Here is a 22741-nt window from a genome sequence, read left to right as displayed (position 1 = left end):
CCTCAGTTCAATCCTTGGGTTGGGAAGATCCCCTGAGGGAAAGGCTTAATCACTTAATATATAATATCATTTAAAATATAACAAAATTCATTCTCAATTGAATAAGTATAAGAACAAGGATACAGGGAGGAGGATGACAATGATCATGAGCATTTTCAATGTGCTGTACATATTAAAGAGTGCTGTTGCTGCTGCTGCTGCTGCTAAGTCGCTTCAGTTGTGTCCAACTCTGTGCGACCCCATAGACGGCAGCCCACCAGGCTCCCCTGTCCCTGGGATTCTCCCCGCAAGAAACTGGAGTGGATTGCCATTTCCTTCTCCAATGCTTGAAAGTGAAAAGTGAAAGTGAAGTCTCTCAGTTGTATCCGACTCGTAGCAATCCCATGAACTGTAGCCTGCCAGGCTCCTCCATTCATGGGATTTTCCAGGCAAGAGTACTGGAGTGGATTGCCATTGCCTTCTGCTAACACACATCAATTTATTTAAAGAAAACATTGGATGGAAGGGTAGAAATTGTATAAAATTTACTTTTTTTAATTTTATTTTATTTTTAAACTTTACAATATTGTATTTTTTTATATTTAGTAAAAACTAAATCCATTTCAGTCATTTATTTTCTGGTAACCATAGAAAATTTACACTATCTCTTACATGCCGTATTTGTTTTGATGACACATTGGCTAATGTATGTACATTCCTAGAACAGTTAATAATATAAAGTAAAAGCTGAGAAATGGAAAATAAATAGTGAAAATGCCTACGCAGCATAATTATCTGCCTATTGACAGGTGTCGGGTCAGTGTCTTTGTGTCTGTCCATATTGAAAAAGTCACGATTTCTGGAGTCCTCATCTGGCCCCTAAGGATGTTCCCTTCCTGGTCCTTTGCCAACATCTCCTTCTTCCAGCCACATGCTTTCCTGATGATTGGCATCCCAGGCCTGGAGGATATTCATGGCTGGATCTCCATCCTCTTCTTCTCCATGTACACTGCGGCCCTCACAGGAAACTGCCTGATCCTCTTGGCTCTGAGGAGGACCCCCAGCCTGCACCAGCCCATGTACTACTTCCTGTCCATGCTGGCCCTCACCGACATGGGCCTCACCTTGGCCACAATGCCCACCACACTGGCTGTGCTCTGGTTTGACCATCGGCTCATTGGTTTCAACACCTGTCTGGTCCAGATGTTCTTCCTCCACTTCTTCTCTGTGGTGGAGTCCTCGGTGCTCCTGGCCATGTCATTTGATCGCTTTGTGGCCATCTCCAACCCCCTGCGCTATGCCTCTGTCCTCACAAACAATGTCATCATCAGGATTGGGCTGGCCATTGTGGCCCGAGCCACTGTGTCCCTCTTCCCATTGCCCTTCTTACTAAAGAGACTGACCTTTTGCCCTGGCAAGATCCTCCTGTCCCACTCATTCTGTTTCCATGCAGATGTCATGAAACGAGCCTGTGCTGACATTACTGTCAATATCATTTATGGGCTGTATGTGGTTCTGTCCACGATGGGAATAGACTCCTTGCTTATTGTGCTGTCCTACACCCTTATTCTTCATACAGTGATGAGGCTGGCCTCTCCCAGGGAGCGTATCCGGGCCCTCAACACTTGTGTTTCTCATACTTTAGCCGTTCTGGTTTTCTTCATCCCAGTCATAGGTGTGTCCATGATCCACCGTTTTGGGAGACACCTTCCCCCCATAGTACACGCCCTTGTTGCCTACGTGTACCTGGGGGTGCCCCCTGTGCTCAACCCCGTCATCTACAGTGTCAAGTCCAAGCCCATCAGGGAGGCCATGCTCAGAGTGCTGAGAGAGAAGAGGAAAGGCTGATGAAGTCAAGAAATAACCTCAGAATCTGAGGGAAAACACAATCAAACAGTTATAACCTATGTCCAGAAAGCCCTTATACTGAGCCCTGACCCAGAGACATTATCAAGAGAATGACACATGGGTGAAAAACAGTCTTGATTCTTTACTTCACTCATTAACCTCAGCTTTTTCATTCAGAACTTACTTGTGCAAGACTCTGTAGTTGTTATAAGGAATAATATTAAATGAACCATAGGGAGTCTCTTCCCTCCATTGACAGATAGAAGCTCTAAATACACAATTACAGTAAGTATAATAAGGCTGTGAGAGTTTCACACAAAGAGTTATAGGAATGTGAAAGAAGGTTGCTCCCTTGCCAGGAGAAAATGAGAAAGGAGTCAAGGAAGGAGGCTAAAAGGTGAGTCAGTTGTCAGGAAGGCAAGGGGAGGTCATACATAATCACTGGAAAAGATTGTAAAAGTGAATAAACTGAGGTGTGGAGTTATCTGGTTGCTTGAGGAAAGGTGAGTGGTCAGATGTGGCTCAGCATAATGTGTGTTTGTGTGTGTGTGTGTGTGTGTGTGTGTGTGTGTGTGTGCTAGAGGCAACGAAAATGTAGTAAAGCTCTTCAGAGCTATGGATCCAATGGACATTCCTTGCTCCAAAAGTGTACCTCCTTGCATGAAAATGGCCTTTCTCTGGCCTTTGACTGTCACCTGAGATTCTAATTTCAGAGGCTCTATATTTTAATTACACATCATTCACTTCTTCCTCATCTCTTAAAATTCCATGTCCCTGGGTTAGGAACACCTAACCAAAGTCATCACAAAGAGACCACTGAGGTAGGCACTTTCTGCATTGTCAGCTGCACTGGCAGAAAATCAAGGAGCAGGTAAATTTATGCAGGGTTTAGAGGCTTGCCTGGACAATCCCATAGACGGAGGGGCCTGGTAGGCTGCAGTCCATGAGGTCGGTAAAAGTCAGACACGACTGAGCGATTTCACTTTCACTTCTCACTTTCATGCATTGGAGAAGGAAATGGCAACCCACTCTAGTGTTCTTGCCTGGAGAATCCCAAGGACAAAGAGCCTGGTGGGCTGCCGTCTATGGGGTCGCACAGAGTCGGATATGACTGAAGCGACTTAACAGCCGCAGAAACCTATGTTTTGACATATTCTCTTAAGATGCTACTGCACATATCATTTACATCCTGGTGTCCATTTTGGTGGGTATATATTCAGAAGTGATAGTTAGATGATATAGTGGCTCCATATTTAATTTTTTAAGGAAGCTCCATACTATTTTTTTTAGTAGCTGCACCAGTTTACATTATCACCAATGATGCAGAAGGTTCCATATTCTCCACATCCTCAACAATGCTTGTTATCTTATTTTTTTAGTGATAGTTGTGAGGCGACATCTCTTTGTGGTTTTGATTTGCTTTTTCCTAAAAAGTAGCAAGTTTAGTTGCTACTTGTTTTGCAAGTTGCTTTTTATATACCTATTAGTATTTCTTCAAAGAAATGGCTCTTCAGTTCCTTTGCCCATTTTTTAGTCAGGTTATATTTTTGTTCTTGAGTTACAGGAGTCCCTTATATATTGCTAATTTTAATCCTTTATCAGATATGTACTTTGCAAATATTTTCTCTTTTCCATGGATTGCCTTTTCACTCTGCTAATAGTGTTTCCTTTCCTGGGCAATAATTTTTTAGTTTGATGTATCCCCACTTGTCTAATTTTGCTTTTGTTGCTTGTGATTTTGGTTTCATTATTTCATAGGTCATTGCCAAGTCCAGTTACATGAAGTTTTCCCCCAAGTTTTCTTCTACTAGTTTTATAGTTTATTATGGTCAAATATTTAATCCATTTTGAGTTAACTTTTGTATATAATGTGAGATCTGGTTCAATTTTATTCATTTGAATGAGGACATCCAATTTTCCCAACATACTTGTCAAAGAGAATGTCCTTTCCTCATTGTATATTCTTGGGATTCTCATTAAAAAGTAGTTGAGTATATATGGGTGAGTTTGGATTTCTATTGTACAAGACAGGTTTTATACCAGTGAAAGTGAAAGTCATTCAGTCGTGTCTGACTCTTTGTGAACCCAAGGACTACAGTTCATGGAATTCTAGGCCATAATACTGGAGTAGGTAGCCTTTCCCTTCTCCAGGGGATCTTCCCAACCCAGGGATTGAACCCAGGTCTCCCACATTACATGCATATTCTTTACCAGCTAAGCCAGAAGGGAAGCTTATACCAGTACCATACTGTTTTAAATTGCTACAGATTTGTAATATATTTCGAAACCAGAAAGTATGTGATGCCTCCAGCTTTGTTCTTCTAATTCAAGTCTGCTTTGACTATTGGGGGTCTTTTATGATTCCATATGAATTTTAGGACTTTTTTCTATTTCTGTAAAAGGTATCATTGAGATTTTTATATAACTTTCATTGACTTTGCAGATCATCTGGGGGTAAAATGCACACTTTGACAATATTAACTCTTCCAATCCATGAACATAAAGTGTACTTTCATTTATTTATTGTCTTCTTCAGTGATTTATAGTTTTCAGTGTACAAGTCTGTCACCTCTTTAGTTAAGTGAATTCCTAAGTATTTTATTTTCTTTGATTCTATTGTAAAACATATTATTTTTTCTTATTGTCCATTTTGGATAATTGATTGTTAGTATAATAAAAACAAAACTGATTTTGTGTACTAATTTTGTACCCTGAAACTTTCTTGAATTTATTGTAAACTGTTTTCTTATAGAGCTTTGGGGATTTTGAATACATAAGATTGTGTAGCCTGCAAACAGATAATTTTATTTCTAATTTTCCAGTTGGAGCTCTTTATTTCCTTTCCTTAAGTCACTACTTTGGCTTGGATTTTAATACTATATTGAATAGAAGTAGAAAAAATGAGCATACTTCCCTTGTTTCCAATTCTCATTCATGAGAAAAATGTTTCAGTTTTTACTATTGAGTATAATTTAAGTTATGGGCTTGTCATATATGTCCTATATTAAGTTGGGAATACATTCCTTACATATCTAGAACTCCCATATTCGTTTCAGCATTATTCACAATAGCCAAGATAGTGAAACAACCCAAATGTCCATCAACAGAAGAATGGATAAAGAAAATGTGGTATACACATAACGTGGATTATTACTTGGCCTTTAAAAAGAAAATCCAGCCATTTGCAACAAGGAAACATTTGGAGGTGATGGATGTCTCTCACCTTGATTGTAAGGAATGATTTTAAGGGTATATAGGGATGTTCAAATGGATCTAATTAGATAAATTAAAGAAATTCAGTTTTCTGTACATTAATTATACCTCAATAAAGCTGTAACACACATACACACACACACACACAGATGCTTCTGCATGTTGGCTCTGGGGCCTCTTCATGCTTTCAGTATTGTTTTCACTCTATTAGAGGTAAAGGAAGCCCCTGGGGATGGAACAAGATGGCAAGCACAATGTTCTGGGTAGGATAGCATGCTGCATCTCTAAAACACAAGTCCAGAGACACAGATGAGCGCCCATGTCTTCCCCCATTCATCTCTCTGTGTCTTAAGCCATTTATTCCCCATCTGTCCTCCCAGGTTACTTTATCCATAGTTGCTATGAAACATGATGGTGCTTTCATAAAATCCCAGGAAAAACAGACACAGAAGTGGATCTGCTTAACCTGCAAGAACAACCCTAGGAACCAAGAAGAGAGCACAGAGAGATAAGCACAACTCACCTGAGTGTCTGTAAGGGTCACTTGGAGGGACCAGGAAGTATTCTGTGTGACTTCACATACTAAAAGACATAGTTAAAAAAAAAAAAAAGTTTGAAGTGCCAAGTAAAATCTCCTACAGATGTGGTAGCAGGGATGAGCCTAGAAAGCATGATTCTAGCCCTCTCCTTCCCAAATCAGGTGCGCAATAATATAACTTTCCAAACAAAAATACATATTTTGCACATTTTCCATTGCCCAGGAAAGACTAAGCTGAGACTGTCCTCTGTGGCCTATCGCTGGGATGTCCCTGGGGAGCAGCAGCTCACGGCACCAAGTATAAAGTAGGGTCTTAGTTGCAGAGATTTTCTGGGCTCCTTCAGAATGAGGAACAGTAGAGAAGGCTGCAACAACAAGCAGGGTGAGTACCTTGGGGCCCAGATACAACCCTTCATACACATGTTATTTAGTAGGGGGGGCCTGGTGAGAGAATCTGAGATGCCCTCTCGATCAGCTGCTTTCATGTGGAAGAGCCATTGAGATGGAGAATGAGCACATGTCAAGAGTAGGAAGGAAAGGAAGGAGGCCAGCCTTCCCATAAATGCCAGATCCTACACCCATACCCCTCCACACACCCCCGCCAGTAGGGAAAAAGAAGTGAAAGAGACTACTTTCCTGCAGCATAGAGACTGTCTAATTCAGATAATTATGCAGAAACCCAGACTCTGTGTCCAAGCAGATTAGTACCTTTTTATTTCTCTAAGTAAGGTATCAATATAAAGGTATCTTAATATTCACCTCAGAGAGCATCCTGTGGATGATCTGGATATTTGCTTGCTGTCTCAATTCTCTCTATGAGTTTGTCTTTCCCATGTTTTCTGAGTAAGAAGAAACTCTTAGAAGAGCACTTGGCTTAAATAATGCAAAATTGTTACATCATAGCATTAGATAGCACCTTCATGATGTCACATAATTATCATGTTTATTTCTCTCTTTTTCTGGTAGGAAAAAGAAAAGCACTTGACTTTTTTCGGCGGGGAGTATATAGTTGTTTTACAATATTGTGTTGGTTTCTACTGTGCAATGAAGTGAATCAGTTTTATGTTTGTCCTCGATTTTATACCTCCCACCCACACCCCCTCATTCAACCCGTCTGGGTCACCACAGAGTGCTGAGCTGAGCTCCTTGTGCTGTACTGTAGATATACTCCCCCCAAGTCCACATATCCATACTCTATGTCTGGATCTCTATTCCTGCCCTGAAAATAGGTTCATCTGTACCATTTTTCTAGATTCCACATATATGCGTTACCATATGATATTTGTTTTTCACTTTCTTACTTCAGTCAGTATGACAAACCCTACGTCCATCCACATATCTACAAATGACCCAGTTTCACTTCTTTTTATGACTCAGAAATATTCCATAATATGTATGCACCACATCTTCTTTATCCATTCATCTATCAATGGACATTTAGGTTGATTCCATGTCCTGGCTACTGTAAATAGTGCTGCAATGAATATTGGACTGCATGTGTCTTTTTGAATAATGGTTTTCTCTGGGTATATACCCAGTAGTGGTATTGCTGGGTCATAGGGTAGTTCTATTTTCAGTTTTTTAAGGAATATTCATACTGTTCTCCATAGGGGCTGTATTAACATACATTCTCATCAAGTACTGGAGATTTCCCTTTTCTCCACATCCTATCTAGCATTTATTGTTTGCCAATGTTTTGAAGATGACCATCTGACCAGTGTGAGGTGATGCTTCCCTGTAGTTTTTATCTGCATTTCTCTAATAATTAGTGATGTTGAGCATCTTTTCATGTGTCTCTTGACCATCTGTATGCACTTGATTTTGAGTTCAAGTAAAGACTGAGCGACTTCACTTTCACTTTTCACTTTCATGCATTGGAGAAGGAAATGGCAACCCACTCCAGTGTTCTTGCCTGGAGAATCCCAGGGACGGGGGAGCCTGGTGGGTTGCCATCTATGGGGTTGCACAGAGTTGGACACGACTGAAGCGACTTAGCAGCAGCAGCAGCAAAGAAAGTATGGTGGATTCAACCTTTTGCTTCTAGGCTATTTGACTTTCCCAGACACACGGAGTCAGAAGATAACAGAATCCTAGAGTGCTAAAGTGGAAAGGATGGAATTCCTCAGGGGAGAGCTATAATTTAAAATATCTTTGACCTTTTAGTGTCCTGGAGATAATAATAGAAGACTAAATCTGGTCTGATTCCAGGTTAAAGTGATTTATTTTAAAATTCTGAACCACATGGGAAGCACAAAACATCTCAATCCAACTTGGCTACTAAAATAGACATTTTAGTAAAATAAGAGTGGGGAAAAAAGCCTTCCCTTTATTTTTCTAAACCACAGAGAATCTTTTCCAATATTATTTCCTCATATCACTAATATACACAGAAAGCAGGTAAAAAGGTCATTATCTGGATGTAAGGGAGGAATTGGCTTGGTTGTATAAGAGTTACTCATAATTTTTGGCAATTTTCCTTAAGGGGTATACTATAATTTTAACCCCTTAAGCTCTAAACTTCTTGTAATGTTCAGCTTAAGTTACCATTTGGATCCTGCTACCATAGCCAAGAGTAATAGATCACACAAATACCCACAGTTGCATGGGACCTACATATCAACTGTGGAAAAAAGCAAGTTCAAGACAAAGGATTTAAGAGTAATTCAATAATAGATGAATTAATGCAGGATGAAAGAAAGAGAACTGTGACATTAATCCCAGATAAAATTAATCCTCTGCTGCTGCTTCTGCTGCTAATTCGCTTCAGTCATGTCCAACTCTGTGTGACCCCATAGACAGCAGCCCACCAGGCTCCTCCGTCCCTGGGATTCTCCACTGGAGTGGATTGCCATTTCCTTCTCCAATGCATGCATGCATGCTAAGTCACTTCAGTCATGTCTGACTGTATGTGACCCCATGGACAGCAGCCCACCAGGCTCCTCTGTGTACAGGATTCTCTATGCAAGAATACTAGAGTGGGTTGCCATTTCCTTCTCCAAAATTAATCCTCAGATTCCTTCAAATTAAATGGAGAGCTGACACATTCTATTTGGTTTGCGCCGCCAACTCCTGGATTGATACTAAGCAAATCCAAATGAAATTAGTTAATAATAACAATTCCATATAGTCAAGGTTATGGTTTTTCCTGTGGTCATGTATGGATGTGAGAGTTGGACTGTGAAGAAGGCTGAGTACCGAAGAATTGATGCTTTTGAACTGTGATGTTGGAGAAGACTCTTGAGAGTCCCTTGGACTGCAAGGAGATCCAACCAGTCCATTCTGAAGGAGATCAGCCCTGGGATTTCTTTGGAAGGAATGATGCTAAAGCTGAAACTCCAGTACTTTGGCCACCTCATGCGAAGAGCTGACTCATTGGAAAAGACTCTGATGCTGGGAGGGATTGGGGACAGGACGAGAAGGGGATGACAAAGGATGAGATGGCTGGATGGCATCACTGACTCGATGGACGTGAGTCTGAGTGAACTCCGGGAGTTGGTGATGGACAGGGAGGCCTGGCATGCTGCGATTCATGGGGTCACGAAGAGTCGGACACGACTGAGTGACTGAACTGAACTGAACTGAATTGTATTAATCTGAAGAAACCACTGGTCTTTACTATATACAAAGTATATACCTTAAGTTGTGAACATATGGACCTTTGACATGCTATGTTAATGGACTGAGTGAAGAAGAACTGGGTAATAAAATTACTGTCTTCATTCAATTATTCATTTTCTTGTTCATTTATTGATTATCCCTGAAAAAAAAAAGAGGATAGAAATTTATGAAATCATCAAAATCAGAACAGTGAGATGAACTAAGAGCTGAAGAAATATGCCTGGGATTAGTGAAGAGAAAAGTAAAACCAAGGAGATAATTAGCACAATAAAAGGCAAATGACTTTATAAGAAGGCTCTAAAAGGTCACAGCCTTTGCCCTGCTTAGAGCAAAGGCTAACAGAGTTTTGCCAAGAGAACACATTGGTCACAGCAAACACCCTCTTCCAACAACACAAGAGATGACTCTACACATGGACATTACCAGATGGTCAATACTGAAATCACAATGATTATATGCTTTGCAGCCAAAGATGGAGAACCTCTATACAGTCAGCAAAAACAACACCAGGATCCTGAACTCAGATTATGGACTCATATGGCTCAGATCATAAAACTCCTTATTGCAAAATTCAATCTTAAACTGAAGAAAGTAGGGAAAACCACTAGACCATTCAAGTATGACCTAAATCAAATCACTTATGATTATACAGTGAAAGTGACAAATAGATTCAAGGGATTAAATCTGATAGACAGAGTGCCTGAAGAACTGTGGACAGAGGCTCATGACACTCTACAGAAGGCAGTGATCAAGACCATCCCCAAGAAAAAGAAATTCAAAAAGGCAAAATGATTGTCTGAGGAGGCCTTACTAATAGCTGAGAAAATAAAAGATGTGAAAGGCAAAGGAGAAAAGGAAAGATACATCCATTTGAATGCAGAGTTCCAAAGAACAGCAAGGAGAGATAAGAAAGCCTTCCTCAGTAATCAGTGCAAAGAAATAGAGGAGAACAACAGAATGGGAAAGACTAGAGATCTCTTCAAGAAAATCAGAGATACCAAGGGAACATTTCATGCAAAGATGGGCACCATAAAGGACAGAAATGGTATGGATCTAACAGAAGCAGAAGATATTAAGAGGTGGCAAGAATACACAGAACTATACAAAAAAGATCTTCACAACCTAGATAATTACGATGGTGTGATCACTCACCTAGAGCCAGACATCCTGGAATACGAAGTCAAGTGGGCCTTCTGAAGCATCACTATGAACAAAGCTAGTGGAGGTGATGAAATTACAGTTGAGCTATTTCAAATTCTAAAAGATGATGCTGTGAAAGTGCTGCACTCAATATGCCAGCAAATTTGGAAACTTCAGCAGTGGCCACAGGACTGGAAAAGGTCAGTTTTCAATCCAATCCCAAAGAAAAGCAATACCAGAGAATGTTCAAAGTACTGCACAATTGCACGCATCTCACACACTAGCAAAATAATACTCAAAATTCTCCAAGCTAGGCTTCAACAGTATGTGAACCAAAAACTTTCAGATGTTCAATCTGGATTTAGAAAAGGCAGAGGAACTAAGGATCAAATTGCCAACATCCATTAGATCATAGAAAAAGCAAGAGATTTCCAGAAAAACATGTATTTCTATTTTATTGATTACCCCAAAGCCTTTAACTATATAGATCACAACAAGCTGTGGAAAATTCTGGAAGAGATGGGAATACCAGACCACCTGACCTGCTTCCTGAGAAATCTGTATGCAGGTCAGGAAGCAACAATTAGAACTGGACATGGAACAACAAACTAGTTCCAAATAGGAAAGGAGTACATCAAGGCTGTATATTGTCACCCTGTTTATTTAACTTATATGCAAAGTACATCATGCAAAATGCTGGCCTGGATGAAGCACAAGCTGGAATCAAGATTGCCAGGAGAAATATCAATAACCTCAGGTATGCAGATGACACTACACTTATGACAGACAGCAAAGAGGAACTTAAAAGCCTCTTGATGAAGGTGAAAGAGGAGAGTGAAAAAGCTGGTTTGAAACTCAACATTCAAAAAACTAAGATCCAGTCCCATTACTTCATGACAAATAGATGGGGAAACAATGGAAATAGTGACAGACTTTATTTTTGGGGGCTCCAAAATCACTGTAGATGGTGACTGCTGCCATGAAATTAAAAGACATGTGCTCCATAGAAGAAAAGCTTTGACAAACCTAGACTGCATATTAAAAAGCAGAGACATTGCTTTGCTGACAAAGATCCATCAAGTCAAAAGTATGGTTTCTCCAGGAATCATATATGGATGTGAGAGTTGGACCTATAAAAAAAGCTGAGCACTGAAGAATTGATGCTTTTGAACTATGGTGTTGAAGAAGACTTATTAGAGTCCCTTGGACCTCAAGGAGATCCAGTCAGTCTATCCTAAAGGAAATCAGTCCTGAATATTCATTGGAAGGACTAATGCTGAAGCTGAAGCTCCAATACTTTGGCCACCTGATGCAAAGAACTGACTCATTGGAAAAGACCCTGATGCTGGGAAAGATTGAAATTGGGAGGAGAAGGGGACGACAGAGGATAAGGTGGTTGGATGGCATCACTGACTTGGTGGACATGAGTTTGACCAAGCTCCAGGAATTTTTGATGGACAAGGAGGCCTGGTGTGCTGCAGTAAATGGGATCGCAAAGAGTCAAACACATCTTAGCGACTGAACTGAAATGAAACAGTCACAGAGAAATGGCAGAAGATATTTGGATAAACAGGAAAGGGTTTCATTTCCAGAACCTCAATCTTATCTCCATGGAACATCAGCAGAGAACAAGCTTTTCTTGATAATCTGATCCTGCCAGCCCCACATTTAACAAATCTCCAGTATCTAGTACAGCCAATACAGGAGGTTTAAGATTGTTTAAAGTGTGTAAGCCAAATAGACCTGAATTTTAATTTGGATTCATTTCTGGCATAGCCTAGAGAAACTCTTTAAGCCTCTCCCTTCAGTTTTATTTTTTGTTATTATTGTCATTTTTATTATTTGTTTAAAATATACAGTAATACTTGCATCATTTTTTGAGACTGAGTGGTATTATTTACTAATATATGAGAGAATAGAACATCTAATATCTGGAAGACAAAAGGTATCCAATAACTGATAATAAAATGTATTTCCCCAAAATCAACCTAGAAGGGAGGGGTGGGGAGGGAGATGGGAGGAAGGTTAAAAGGGAGGGGATATATGTATACCTATTGCTGATTCATGTTGAGGTTTGACAGGAAACAACAAAATTCTGTAAATAAATTATCCTTCAATTAAAAAATAAATAAAAATTTAAAATAAAAGGCAAAATGCTATAAAATTTTTAAGATAAAAAAATTTTTTAATATAAAATGTTGTTAGTTTCAAACAAAAAGAAAATTTATTTCCCCAAAATCGGAAACTAAACTGATATTTCTAGGACAGATCCCACTGAATCCTCAATAAGCCTAAATTTACGTCTTTCATTCATATCTTTGATTGGTTTCTGTGGAAATTCTAACTTGGAGAAGAGAACCTTAGGTCTCATCTTCCTGCAGCTGTGGCCCTCCCAGCTAGGGCTGAGATCAGTGCTGAGAGGTTACAGGGAGGTCATTCAAGGACAAATCATGTCCTCTTGATGAGTGTGCTAAGAGGCTGAACAAAAGATTTAGCTGGTATTCTAAACATTATGGTGAACGCTCAGTGAATGGAGAAAATGATTCCTACAAAGCAATGTGTAGCCTGGATTGCAGGGGCATTTAAAGACCCAGGCAGATATTCTCTGGGCAAGGCAGAGATGGAACCCAGATATCTCAGTGTTCTCAGCGACCTGGTGAGAATCAAGTGTCTCTTCATTTACCAAAACTTTCCTAGTACTTAACAGCCTAGGTATTAATCATTATGGGTCTTGATAAGAAGACAACATCCTAGGATTTGTACTCAGACCCTCCAAATATAAGAAGATCCCAAGTTCTAATAGTTTTAATAATTCAGGAGGAAGCTGCAGCTTTCTCTTCCTTTGTTGGACTTCAGAATTTCTCTTTTCACTTTAGATAAAATATTTCCCTTCTCTATCAGCAAAGTAATTATGAGAGCACATGTGATAACTATGTGAATCTTTTAAAATTCTGAAAAAATCATGAGCATTTAAAATGTCTTTTATATATTCAAGAGGGCTAACACACATCACTTTATTTAAAGAAAACACTGGAAGTAAGGGTGGAAATAGTATAAAATTTACATTTATTAAGAACTAAATCTTTAATCTATTTCAGTCATTTATTTTCTGAAAATCACAGAGAAGTTATACTATCTCCTAAATGGTATATTTGTTTTCATGACATATAGGTTGTTGTATGTACATTCTTGGAACAGTTAATAATACAAAGTAAAAGCTGAGAAATGGAAAATAATTAATGAAAGAGCCTACACGGCATAAATAAATATCTTCCTAATGATAGGTGTATGGTCAATGTCTTTGTGTCTGCCCAGATTGAAAAAGTCACAAATTTCTGGAGACCTCAACTGCCTTCCCAAGATGCTTGCTTCCTGTTCCTTTGCCAACATCTTCTTCTTCCAGCCACCTGCTTTCCTGATGATTGGCATCACAGGCCTGGAGACCGTTGACAGCTGGATCTCCATCCTCTTCTCCTTCATGTACACTGTGGCCCTCACTGGAAACTGCCTGATCCTCTTGGCTGTGAGGAGGACCCCCAGCCTGCACAAGCCCATGTACTACTTCCTGTCCATGCTGGCCCTCATCGACATGGGCCTCACCTTGGCCACAATGCCCACCACACTGTGCTCTGGTTTGACCATCAGCTCATCGGCTTCAATGCCTGTCTGATCCAATTATTATTTCTCCACTCCTTCTCCATGGTAGAGTCCTCAGTGCTCCTGGCCATGTCGTTTGACCGCTTTGAGGCCATCTCCAACCCCCTGCGCTATGCCTCTGTCCTCACAAACAATGTCATCATCAGGATTGGGCTGGCCATTATGGCTCACACCACTGTGTCCCTCTTCCCAGGGCCCTTCTTACTAAAGAGACTGACCTTTTGCCCTGGCAAGATCCTCCTGTCCCACTCATTCTGTTTCCATGCAGATGTCATGAAATGAGCCTGTGCTGACATTACTGTCAATATCATTTATGGGCTGTATGTGGTTCTGTCCACAGTGGGTTTTGACTCCTTGCTTATTGTGCTGTCCTGTGCTCTTATTCTTCATACAGTGATGAGGCTGGCCTCTCCCAGGGAGCGTATCCGGGCCCTCAACACTTGTGTTTCTCATATTTTAGCCGTTCTGGTTTTCTTCATCCCAGTCATAGGTGTGTCCATGATCCACCGTTTTGGGAGGCACCTTTCCCCCATAGTACACGCTCTTTTTTGCCTACGTGTACCTGGGGGTGCCCCCTGTGCTCAACCCCGTCATCTACAGTGTCAAGTCCAAGCCCATCAGGGAGGCCATGCTCAGGATGCTGAGCAAGAAGAGCAAAGGCTGATGGAAACAAGAAATAGCCTCAGAATCTGAAGGAAAACACAGTCAAACAGTTATAACCTATGTCCAGAAAGCCCATTTTTCTGATCCCTGACCCAGGAACATTATCAAGGGAATAACAAGCAAATCACCCTCATACATATGGGTGAAACGCAGTCCTGATTCTTTTTTAAGTCTTTATGGCTTCACATTTAATTTATTTATTTATTTATTTGTTATTTTTCACTGTGCTGTATCACTTGCAGGATCTTAGTTCCCCAACCACGGATGAAACCTGGAGCTCCAGCAGTGAGAGTGCCAAGTCCTAACCACTGGACCACCAGGGACTTCCTCGGTTCTAATTGCTTACTCCACTCATTAAATTCAATTTTTTAATTTAGTGTTTATTTATGCTAGAATCTGTGGTTGTTATAAGAAATATTTAAATGAACCATATGTAGTCTCTTCCCTACTTTGAAAGATAGCAGCTTCTAAACACACGATTATAATAATGTGTAATAAAGCCATGAGAGGTTCACACAAAGTGCTATAGGAGCCTAGAAGTGGATTTGCTGCCTTGACAGAAGGAAATGAGATAGGAATCAGGGAAGAAGGAGGCTGAAAGATAAGTAGGAGCTTGTCAGGCAGAAAATGTAGGCAATAGGAGGTCATACCTAATAAATGGAAAACAATATGAAAAAATGATAAAACTGAGGCATGGAGTTACCTGGTTGATGTGAAAAAGTGAGTGGTTAGATGTGGCTCAGCATAATGTGTTAGGTGTTGGAGGGAGAAGAACTGGAGACGAGTTGGAAATGACAGGCAGTGGTGAGACCTCTTTAACCTTTCAGATCTGATTGGACCATTTGGTCTTCATTCTTTGTTTAAAAGTCAGCCTTAGAAAGGCTACTGCAATGTAAAAATTTGTACAGGCTTTACTGTGTATCACGAATTAGGAAGGTGAAAGTGGAGGAGAAAAAGAATGCAAGGAAAACATTTAAGAAGTTGTTTCAACAGTATAGAAAAAAGAATGTAAACTAAAGCTAAGTCAATAATTTTTTAAAAATAGATGTAATTTTTTATTTAATTTCATCTCCACATTTCTCTTCTCTGTCTTCTGAAAGTACCTGGAAGCAATGATACCAGCATCAGTGACCAAAACTAGTATCTATTTGCTTCTAAATACCATTCACCACTACATAAAACCTAGGATTCTTGGAGTAGTGGCTAATTCCAGGTATCCAGGTATGAAGCAGGGAGTACACAAAGTGAGATTGAATAGTTTATATCTGAAGCAGTAAAAAGACACAAAGTCAATAGGAGTATTAAAAAAAAAAAACCAGAAACTCATTCAAAAAGGCTACCACTTTCCAAATGTAGGTCAATTAGAACATTAAAAATAATTATAACAGCAATTGACTATAGCAAATAGAATTCTTTAAGAAAAGTATGAGTCCCCAGTGATATTCAAAATGAAGAGGGAGAAAAGAAGAAAACTCTTTTTATAGAAGAAGGTCATGAAATAAATGCAAAAGTTTTGATTTATAAGATAACCTCTTTGCAGTTTTAAATGTATTTTAAATAATCAACAAATGCTTAAAGGATGTTCATATACAATATTCACACAGTTTCAAAGTACATTGCACAACTTACTTACTAAATAAAAAAGGATAGATCTGTTTCAACAATAAAGAGACTGGCAATAATACCTTAAGCAAATGATCAAATTTAGGTTAACCAATAAAATGTAATCTGACCTTATGTGCCTTCTGATATGAATAAGGACACAAAATCACATATGTAAAAGTCCTACCAAAAATGCTCAACCTGAATCTAACACTCAGGAATAACCAAGGAAACAATAAATATGGAAAGCACCACACACACGCATACCTACACTAACATACACACACACACAAACTAGTAGCCTGTGGTAGTTTTCAAAACACGGTGTTATAAAAGTTGTGTCAGGGACTTAATCTAAATTAAAAGAGATCAAAGGGGCATGAAAACCAAATGCTAGCATTAATTAGCCATTATTAGGACAATCATGGAATTCAAATATGTATTGTATATAGGTAATAGTATTCAGTACACTTCAGTTCCGTTGCTCAATCATCTCTGACTCTTTGCAACCCCATGGACTGCAGCAGCACCCCAGGCCTCCCTGTCCATCACCAACTCCTGGACTTTACACAAACTCATGTCCTTAGAGGTGGTGATGCCATCCAACCATCTCATCCTCTGTCGTCCCCTTCTCCTCCTTCCTTCAATCTTTCCCAGCATCAGGGTCTTTTCAAATGAGTCAGTTCTTCGCATGAGGTGGCCAAAGTATTGGAGCTTCAACTTCAGCATCAGTCCTTCCAATGAATATTCAGAACTGATTTCCTTTAGGATGGACTGACTGGATCTCCTTGCTGACCAAGGGACTCTCACGAGTCTACTCCAACACGACAGTTCAAGAGCATCAATTCTTCAGCGCTCAGCTTTCTTTTTTTTTTTTTTTTTTAGTTTTGACTTCCATGTATCTTTATTTTTTTTATTTTATTTTTTAACTTTACAATATTGTATTGGTTTTGCCATATATCAACATGAATCCGCCACAGGTATACATGTGTTCCCCATCCTGAACACTGCTCCCTCCTCCCTCCCTGTACCATCCCTCTGGGTCATCCCAGTGCACCAGCCCCAAGCACCCAGTATTGTGCATCAAACCTGGACTGGTGACTCATTTCATATATGATATTATACATGTTTCAATGCCATTCTCCCAAATCATCCCACCCTCTCCCTCTCCCACAGAGTCCAAAAGACTGTTCTATACATCAGTGTCTCTTTTGCTGTCTCATATACAGGGTTATTGTTACCATCTTTCTAAATTCCATATATATGCATTAGTATACTGTATTGGTGTTTTTCTTTCTGGCTTATTTCACTCTGTATAATAGGCTTCAGTTTCATCCACCTCATTAGAAACTGATTCAAATGTATTCTTTTTTTTTATTTTATTTTATTTTTAAACTTTACATAATTGTATTAGTTTTGCCAAATATCAAAATGAATCCTGGCTGAGTAATACTCCATTGTGTGTATGTACCACAGCTTTCCATATGCCACTATGGAGAACAGTGTGGAGATTCCTTAAAAAACTGGAAATAGAACTGCCTTATGACCCAGAAATCCCACTGCTGGGCATACACACTGAGGAAACCAGAATTGAAAGAGACACGTGTACCCCAATGTTCATCGCAGCACTATTTATAATAGCCAGGACATGGAAGCAACCTAGATGTCCATCAGCAGATGAATGGATAAGAAAGCTGTGGTACATATCAGCTTTCTTTATAGTCCAACTCTCACATCCATACATGACTACTAGAAAAACCGTAGCTTTGACTAGACAGATCTTTGTTGGCAAAGTAATGTCTCTGCTTTTTAATATGCTCTCTAGGTTGCTCATAACTTTTCTTTCAAGGAGCAAGCGTCTTTTAATTTCATGGCAGCAGTCACCATCTGCAGTGATTTTGGAGCCCAAAAAAATAAAGTCTGTCACTGTTTCCATTCTTTCCCCATCTATTTCCCATTAAGTGATGGGACCACGCCATGATCTTCGTTTTCTGAATGTTAAGTTTTAAGCCAACTTTTACACTCTCCTTTCACTTTCATCAAGAGGCACTTTATTCTTCTTCACTTTCTGCCATAAGGGTGGTGTCATCTGCATATCTGAGGTTATTGATGTTTCTCCTGGCAATGTTGATTCCAGCTTGTGCTTCTTCCACCCCAGCGTTTCTCATGATGTACTCTGCATATAAGTTACGCAGTATGACAATATTCAGCCTTGGCATACTCCTTTCCCAATTTGGAACCAGTCTGTTGTTCCATGTCCAGTTCTAACTGTTGCTTCCTGATCTGCATACAGGTTTCTCAAGAGGCAGGTCAGGTGGTCTGGTATTCCCATCTCTTCCAGAATTGTCCACAGTTTGTTGTGATCCACACAGTCAAAGGTTTTGGCATAGTCAATAAAGCAAAAGTAGATGTTTTTCTGGAACTTTCTTGCTTTTTATGATCCAACGGATGTTGGCAATTTGATCTCTGGTTCCTCTGCCTTTTCTAAATCCAGCTTGAACATCTGGAAGTTCACAGTTCATATACTGTGAAGGCTAGCTTGGAGAATTTTGAGCATTACTTTACTAGTGTGTGAGAAGAGTGTAATTGTGCGGTAGTTTGAACATTCTTTGGCATTGCCTTTTTTGGGTTCGGAATGAAAACTGACCTTTTCAAGTCCTGTGGCCACTGCTGAGTTTTCCAAATTTGCTGGCATATTGAGTGCAGCACTTTCACAGCATTGTCTTTTAGGATTTGAAATATCTCAACTGTAATTTCATCACCTCCACTAGGTTTGTTCATAGTGATGTTTCATAAGGCCCACTTGACTTCGCATTCCAGGGTGTCTGGCTCTAGGTTAGTGATCACAATAGTATTAGGCTGGTATTATTTGCTTAGGTTTAAAAATAGTTTTGTGACTAGGTAGGAAAATCTATTTTTAGGAAGTGCATGCTTAATATTTATTAAGAAGGGTTATAAAAGCTATAATTTATTTTCAAATGAGTTATCAAAATAAATGATAAATGTATGTGAGTGCATATATAGAGAGTGAACGCAGGAAAAAAAGATAGAAAACAGTGTTAAAAATGTTGCTAATCTAGGTGATTGGAATACAAGTATCAGAACTCTGTATAAGAGACAGCAAAAAAGACACAGATGTATAGAACAGTCTTTTGGACTCTGTGGGAGAGGGCGAGGATGGGATGATTTGGGAGAATGGCACTGAAACATGTATAATATCATACGTGAAACGAATCGCCAGTCCATGTTCGATGCATGATACAGGGTGCTTGGGGCTGGTGCACTGTGATGACCCAGAAGGATGGGACGGGGAGGGAGGTGGGAGGTGGGTTCAGGATGGGGAATACATGTACACCCATGGCAGATTCATGTCAATATGTGGCAAAACCAATACAATATTGTAAAGTAATTAGCCTCCAAATAAAATAAATAAATTAAAAAAAAAAGAATGTTCTTTTGACTCTTGAAGACATTTTAAATTTATAAAAATGATAAAGTGTGAGTGGAGCATATCATATATATACATACATACAAATGTGTATGTATATACAAACCTATATACATATATACATATGTGTACATAGATATATACATATATACATATGTATATTATATATACATACATGTGTACATACATATATATACATATGTGTATGTCCAGCTCCATGGAAAAGAAATGCAAAAAAGCAAAATGGCTGTCTGAGGAGGCCTTACAAATAGCTGTGAAAGAAGAGAAGTGAAAAGCAAAGGAGAAAAGAAAAGATATAAGCATCTGAATGCAGAGTTCCAAAGAATAGCAAGGAGAGATAAGAAAGCCTTCCTCAGCCATCAATGCAAAGAAATAGATGAAAACAACAGAATGGGAAAGACTAGAGATCTCTTCAAGAAAATTAGAGATACCAAGGGAACATTTCATGCAAAGATGGGCTCGATAGAGGACAGAAATGGTATGGACCTAACAGAAACAGAAGATACTAAGAAGAGGTGGCAAGAATACACAGAAGAACTGTACAAAAAAGATCTTCACGACCCAGAAAATCACGATGGTGTGATCACTCACCTAGAGCCAGACATTCTGGAATGTGAAGTCAAGTGGGCCTTAGAAAGCATCACTATGAACAAAGCTAGTGGAGGTGATGGAATTCCAGTTGAGCTATGTCAAATCCTAAAAGATGATGCTGTAAAAGTGCTGCACTCAATATGCCAGCAAATTTGGAAAACTCAGCAGTGGCCACAGGACTGGAAAAGGTCAGTTTTCATTCCAATCCCAAAGAAAGGCAATGCCAAAGAATGCTCAAACTACCGCACAATTGCACTCATCTCACAAGCTAGTAAAGTAATGCTCAAAATTCTCCTAGCCAGGCTTCAGCAATACGTGAACCATGAACTTCCAGATGTTCAAGCTGGATTTAGAAAAGGCAGAGGAACCAGAGATCAAATTACCAACATCCACTGGATCATGGAAAAAGCAAGAGAGTTCCAGAAAAACATCTATTTCTGCTTTATTGACTATGCCAAAGCCTTTGACTGTGTGGATCACAATAAACTGTGGAAAATTCTGGAAGAGATGGGAATACCAGACCACCTGACCTGCCTCTTAAGAAATCTGTATGCAGGTCAGGAAGCAACAGTTAGAACTGGACATGGAAAAACAGACTGGTTCCAAATAGGAAAAGGAGTACATCAAGGCTGTATATTGTCACCCAGCTTATTTAACTTATATGCAGAGTACATCATGAGAAATGCTGGGGTGGAAGAAGCACAAGCTGGAATCAAGATTGCCGGGAGAAATATCAATAACCTCAGATATGCAGATGACACCACCCTTATGGCACAAAGTGAAGAGGTACTAAAAAGCCTGTTGATGAAAGTGAAAGAGGAGAGTGAAAACATTGGCTTAAAGCTCAACATTCAGAAAATGAAGATCATGGCATCTGGTCCCATCACTTCATGGGAAATAGATGAGGAAATAGTGGAAACAGTGTCAGACTTTATTTTTGGGGGGCTCCAAAATCACTGCAGATGGTGATTGTAGCCAGGAAATTAAAAGACACTTACTCCTTGGAAGGAAAGTTATGACCAACCTAGATAGCATATTGAAAAGCAGAGACATTACTTTGCCAACAAAGGTCCTTCTAGTCAAGGCTATGGTTTTTCCTGTGGTCATGTATGGATGTGAGAGTTGGACTGTGAAGAAGGCTGAGTGCCGAAGAATTGATGCTTTTGAACTGTGGTGTTGGAGAAGACTCTTGAGTCCTTTGGACTGCAAGGAGATCCAACCCATCCATTCTAAAAGAGATCAGTCCTGGGTGTTCTTTGGAAGGAATGATGCTAAAGCTGAAACTCCAGTACTTTGGCCACCTCATGTGAAGAGTTGACTCATTGGAAAAGACTCTGATGCTGGGAGGGGTTGGGGGCAGGAGGAGAAGGGGACAACAGAGGATGAGATGGCTGGATTGCATCACCAACTCGATGGATGTGAGTTTGAGTGAACTCCGGGAGTTGGTGATGGACAGGGAGGCCTGGCGTCCTGCAACTCATGGGGTCGCAAAGAGTCAGACATGACTGAGCAACTGAACTGAACTGAACACGACTGAGCAACTGAATTGAACTGACTGTAAAGAGAGAGAGACAGAGAGACCCTCATGCCCATGATCCAATATTTCAAGAGATATAGGACAGCCTCTTAGATAATTATTAGATACTGAGGAGATCCTAAGACTGAGCTTGGGTATGCATGTTAGGGATGCTGAATTAGAATTCAGAGGCAGCAAAATAATTATACCTCCTCTTGGCTAGCATATGATTTTACTCAAAACTGTAATTGGGACTCCATGAACTCCCACCCACCCCAAGCCAAATCAGAGAGTTCAACAGTGATCACTGAGCACCCAATGTTTTCTTCAGTTATAATACTTAACACACTGTATCATAATTATGGATAAAAAGTGCTTACCACTCAATGCATAATGCTTTAATGGATGGATGAATGAACACAGTGAGAGAATGTATCAATAGCATAGGGCCTAAGGGATCTCTTCAGAAATGAAGATCTCTGGATCAATGGATGCAGGGTCTCGTACTCCTCCCCTAGTTGACCTTCAAATGTAGGCAGCAGAGGCCTGGACCACAGCTGCACATCCCTGGGGAGAGGACATCCAGCTTCTTTACTGCTAGAGTCCCCCACTCCTACTCCTAATTAGAAGACTCTTCTCCTTCTGGAGGAGATAAAAGTTCCTGTCCTCTGGGCCTGTGACGTTCTCTCTGCTATTCCTTTTGTAGCCTATACACATTTCTCTCTCTCTCTTTTTTTTTTTTTTTTTTTTACACATCTCTCTTAGAACTCTTACCACTTGGTATTGAAACCATGCTTTGTACTGACAGTTTCTGGAAGGCAACAGTGAAATCTGATTCACATTGAATGTCTTCATTATCCGGAAAAGAGATTAGCCCAAAGATGGCTTCAGGTATACTCCTTGAATA

General features: G+C 39.8%; 1 protein-coding gene and 1 pseudogene across 1 annotated transcript; both read left to right on the top strand.

Annotated features, from left to right (window-relative positions):
* Positions 1-713: 713 nt before the first annotated feature.
* LOC102399894 (olfactory receptor 51I2-like) lies at positions 714-1827 on the top strand. The gene has a single exon (XM_006062008.3). It carries the CDS (start codon positions 754-756, stop codon positions 1825-1827), a length of 1074 nt encoding a protein of 357 aa, XP_006062070.3. The 5' UTR covers positions 714-753.
* An 11870-nt stretch (positions 1828-13697) lies between these two features.
* On the top strand, positions 13698-14657 carry LOC102400232 (annotated as a pseudogene).
* Positions 14658-22741: the final 8084 nt, after the last annotated feature.

This window comes from Bubalus bubalis, chromosome 16 (genome assembly GCF_019923935.1).
Source record: "Bubalus bubalis isolate 160015118507 breed Murrah chromosome 16, NDDB_SH_1, whole genome shotgun sequence".
Classification (NCBI taxonomy): Eukaryota; Metazoa; Chordata; class Mammalia; order Artiodactyla; family Bovidae; genus Bubalus; species Bubalus bubalis.
This window is presented reverse-complemented; position numbering and strand designations above follow the sequence as displayed.

What these genes read in the sequence shown, in the direction of transcription:
- LOC102399894 (XM_006062008.3), top strand. Translation starts at nt 754, where the DNA reads ATGCCTACGCAGCATAATTATCTGCCTATTGACAGGTGTCGGGTCAGT.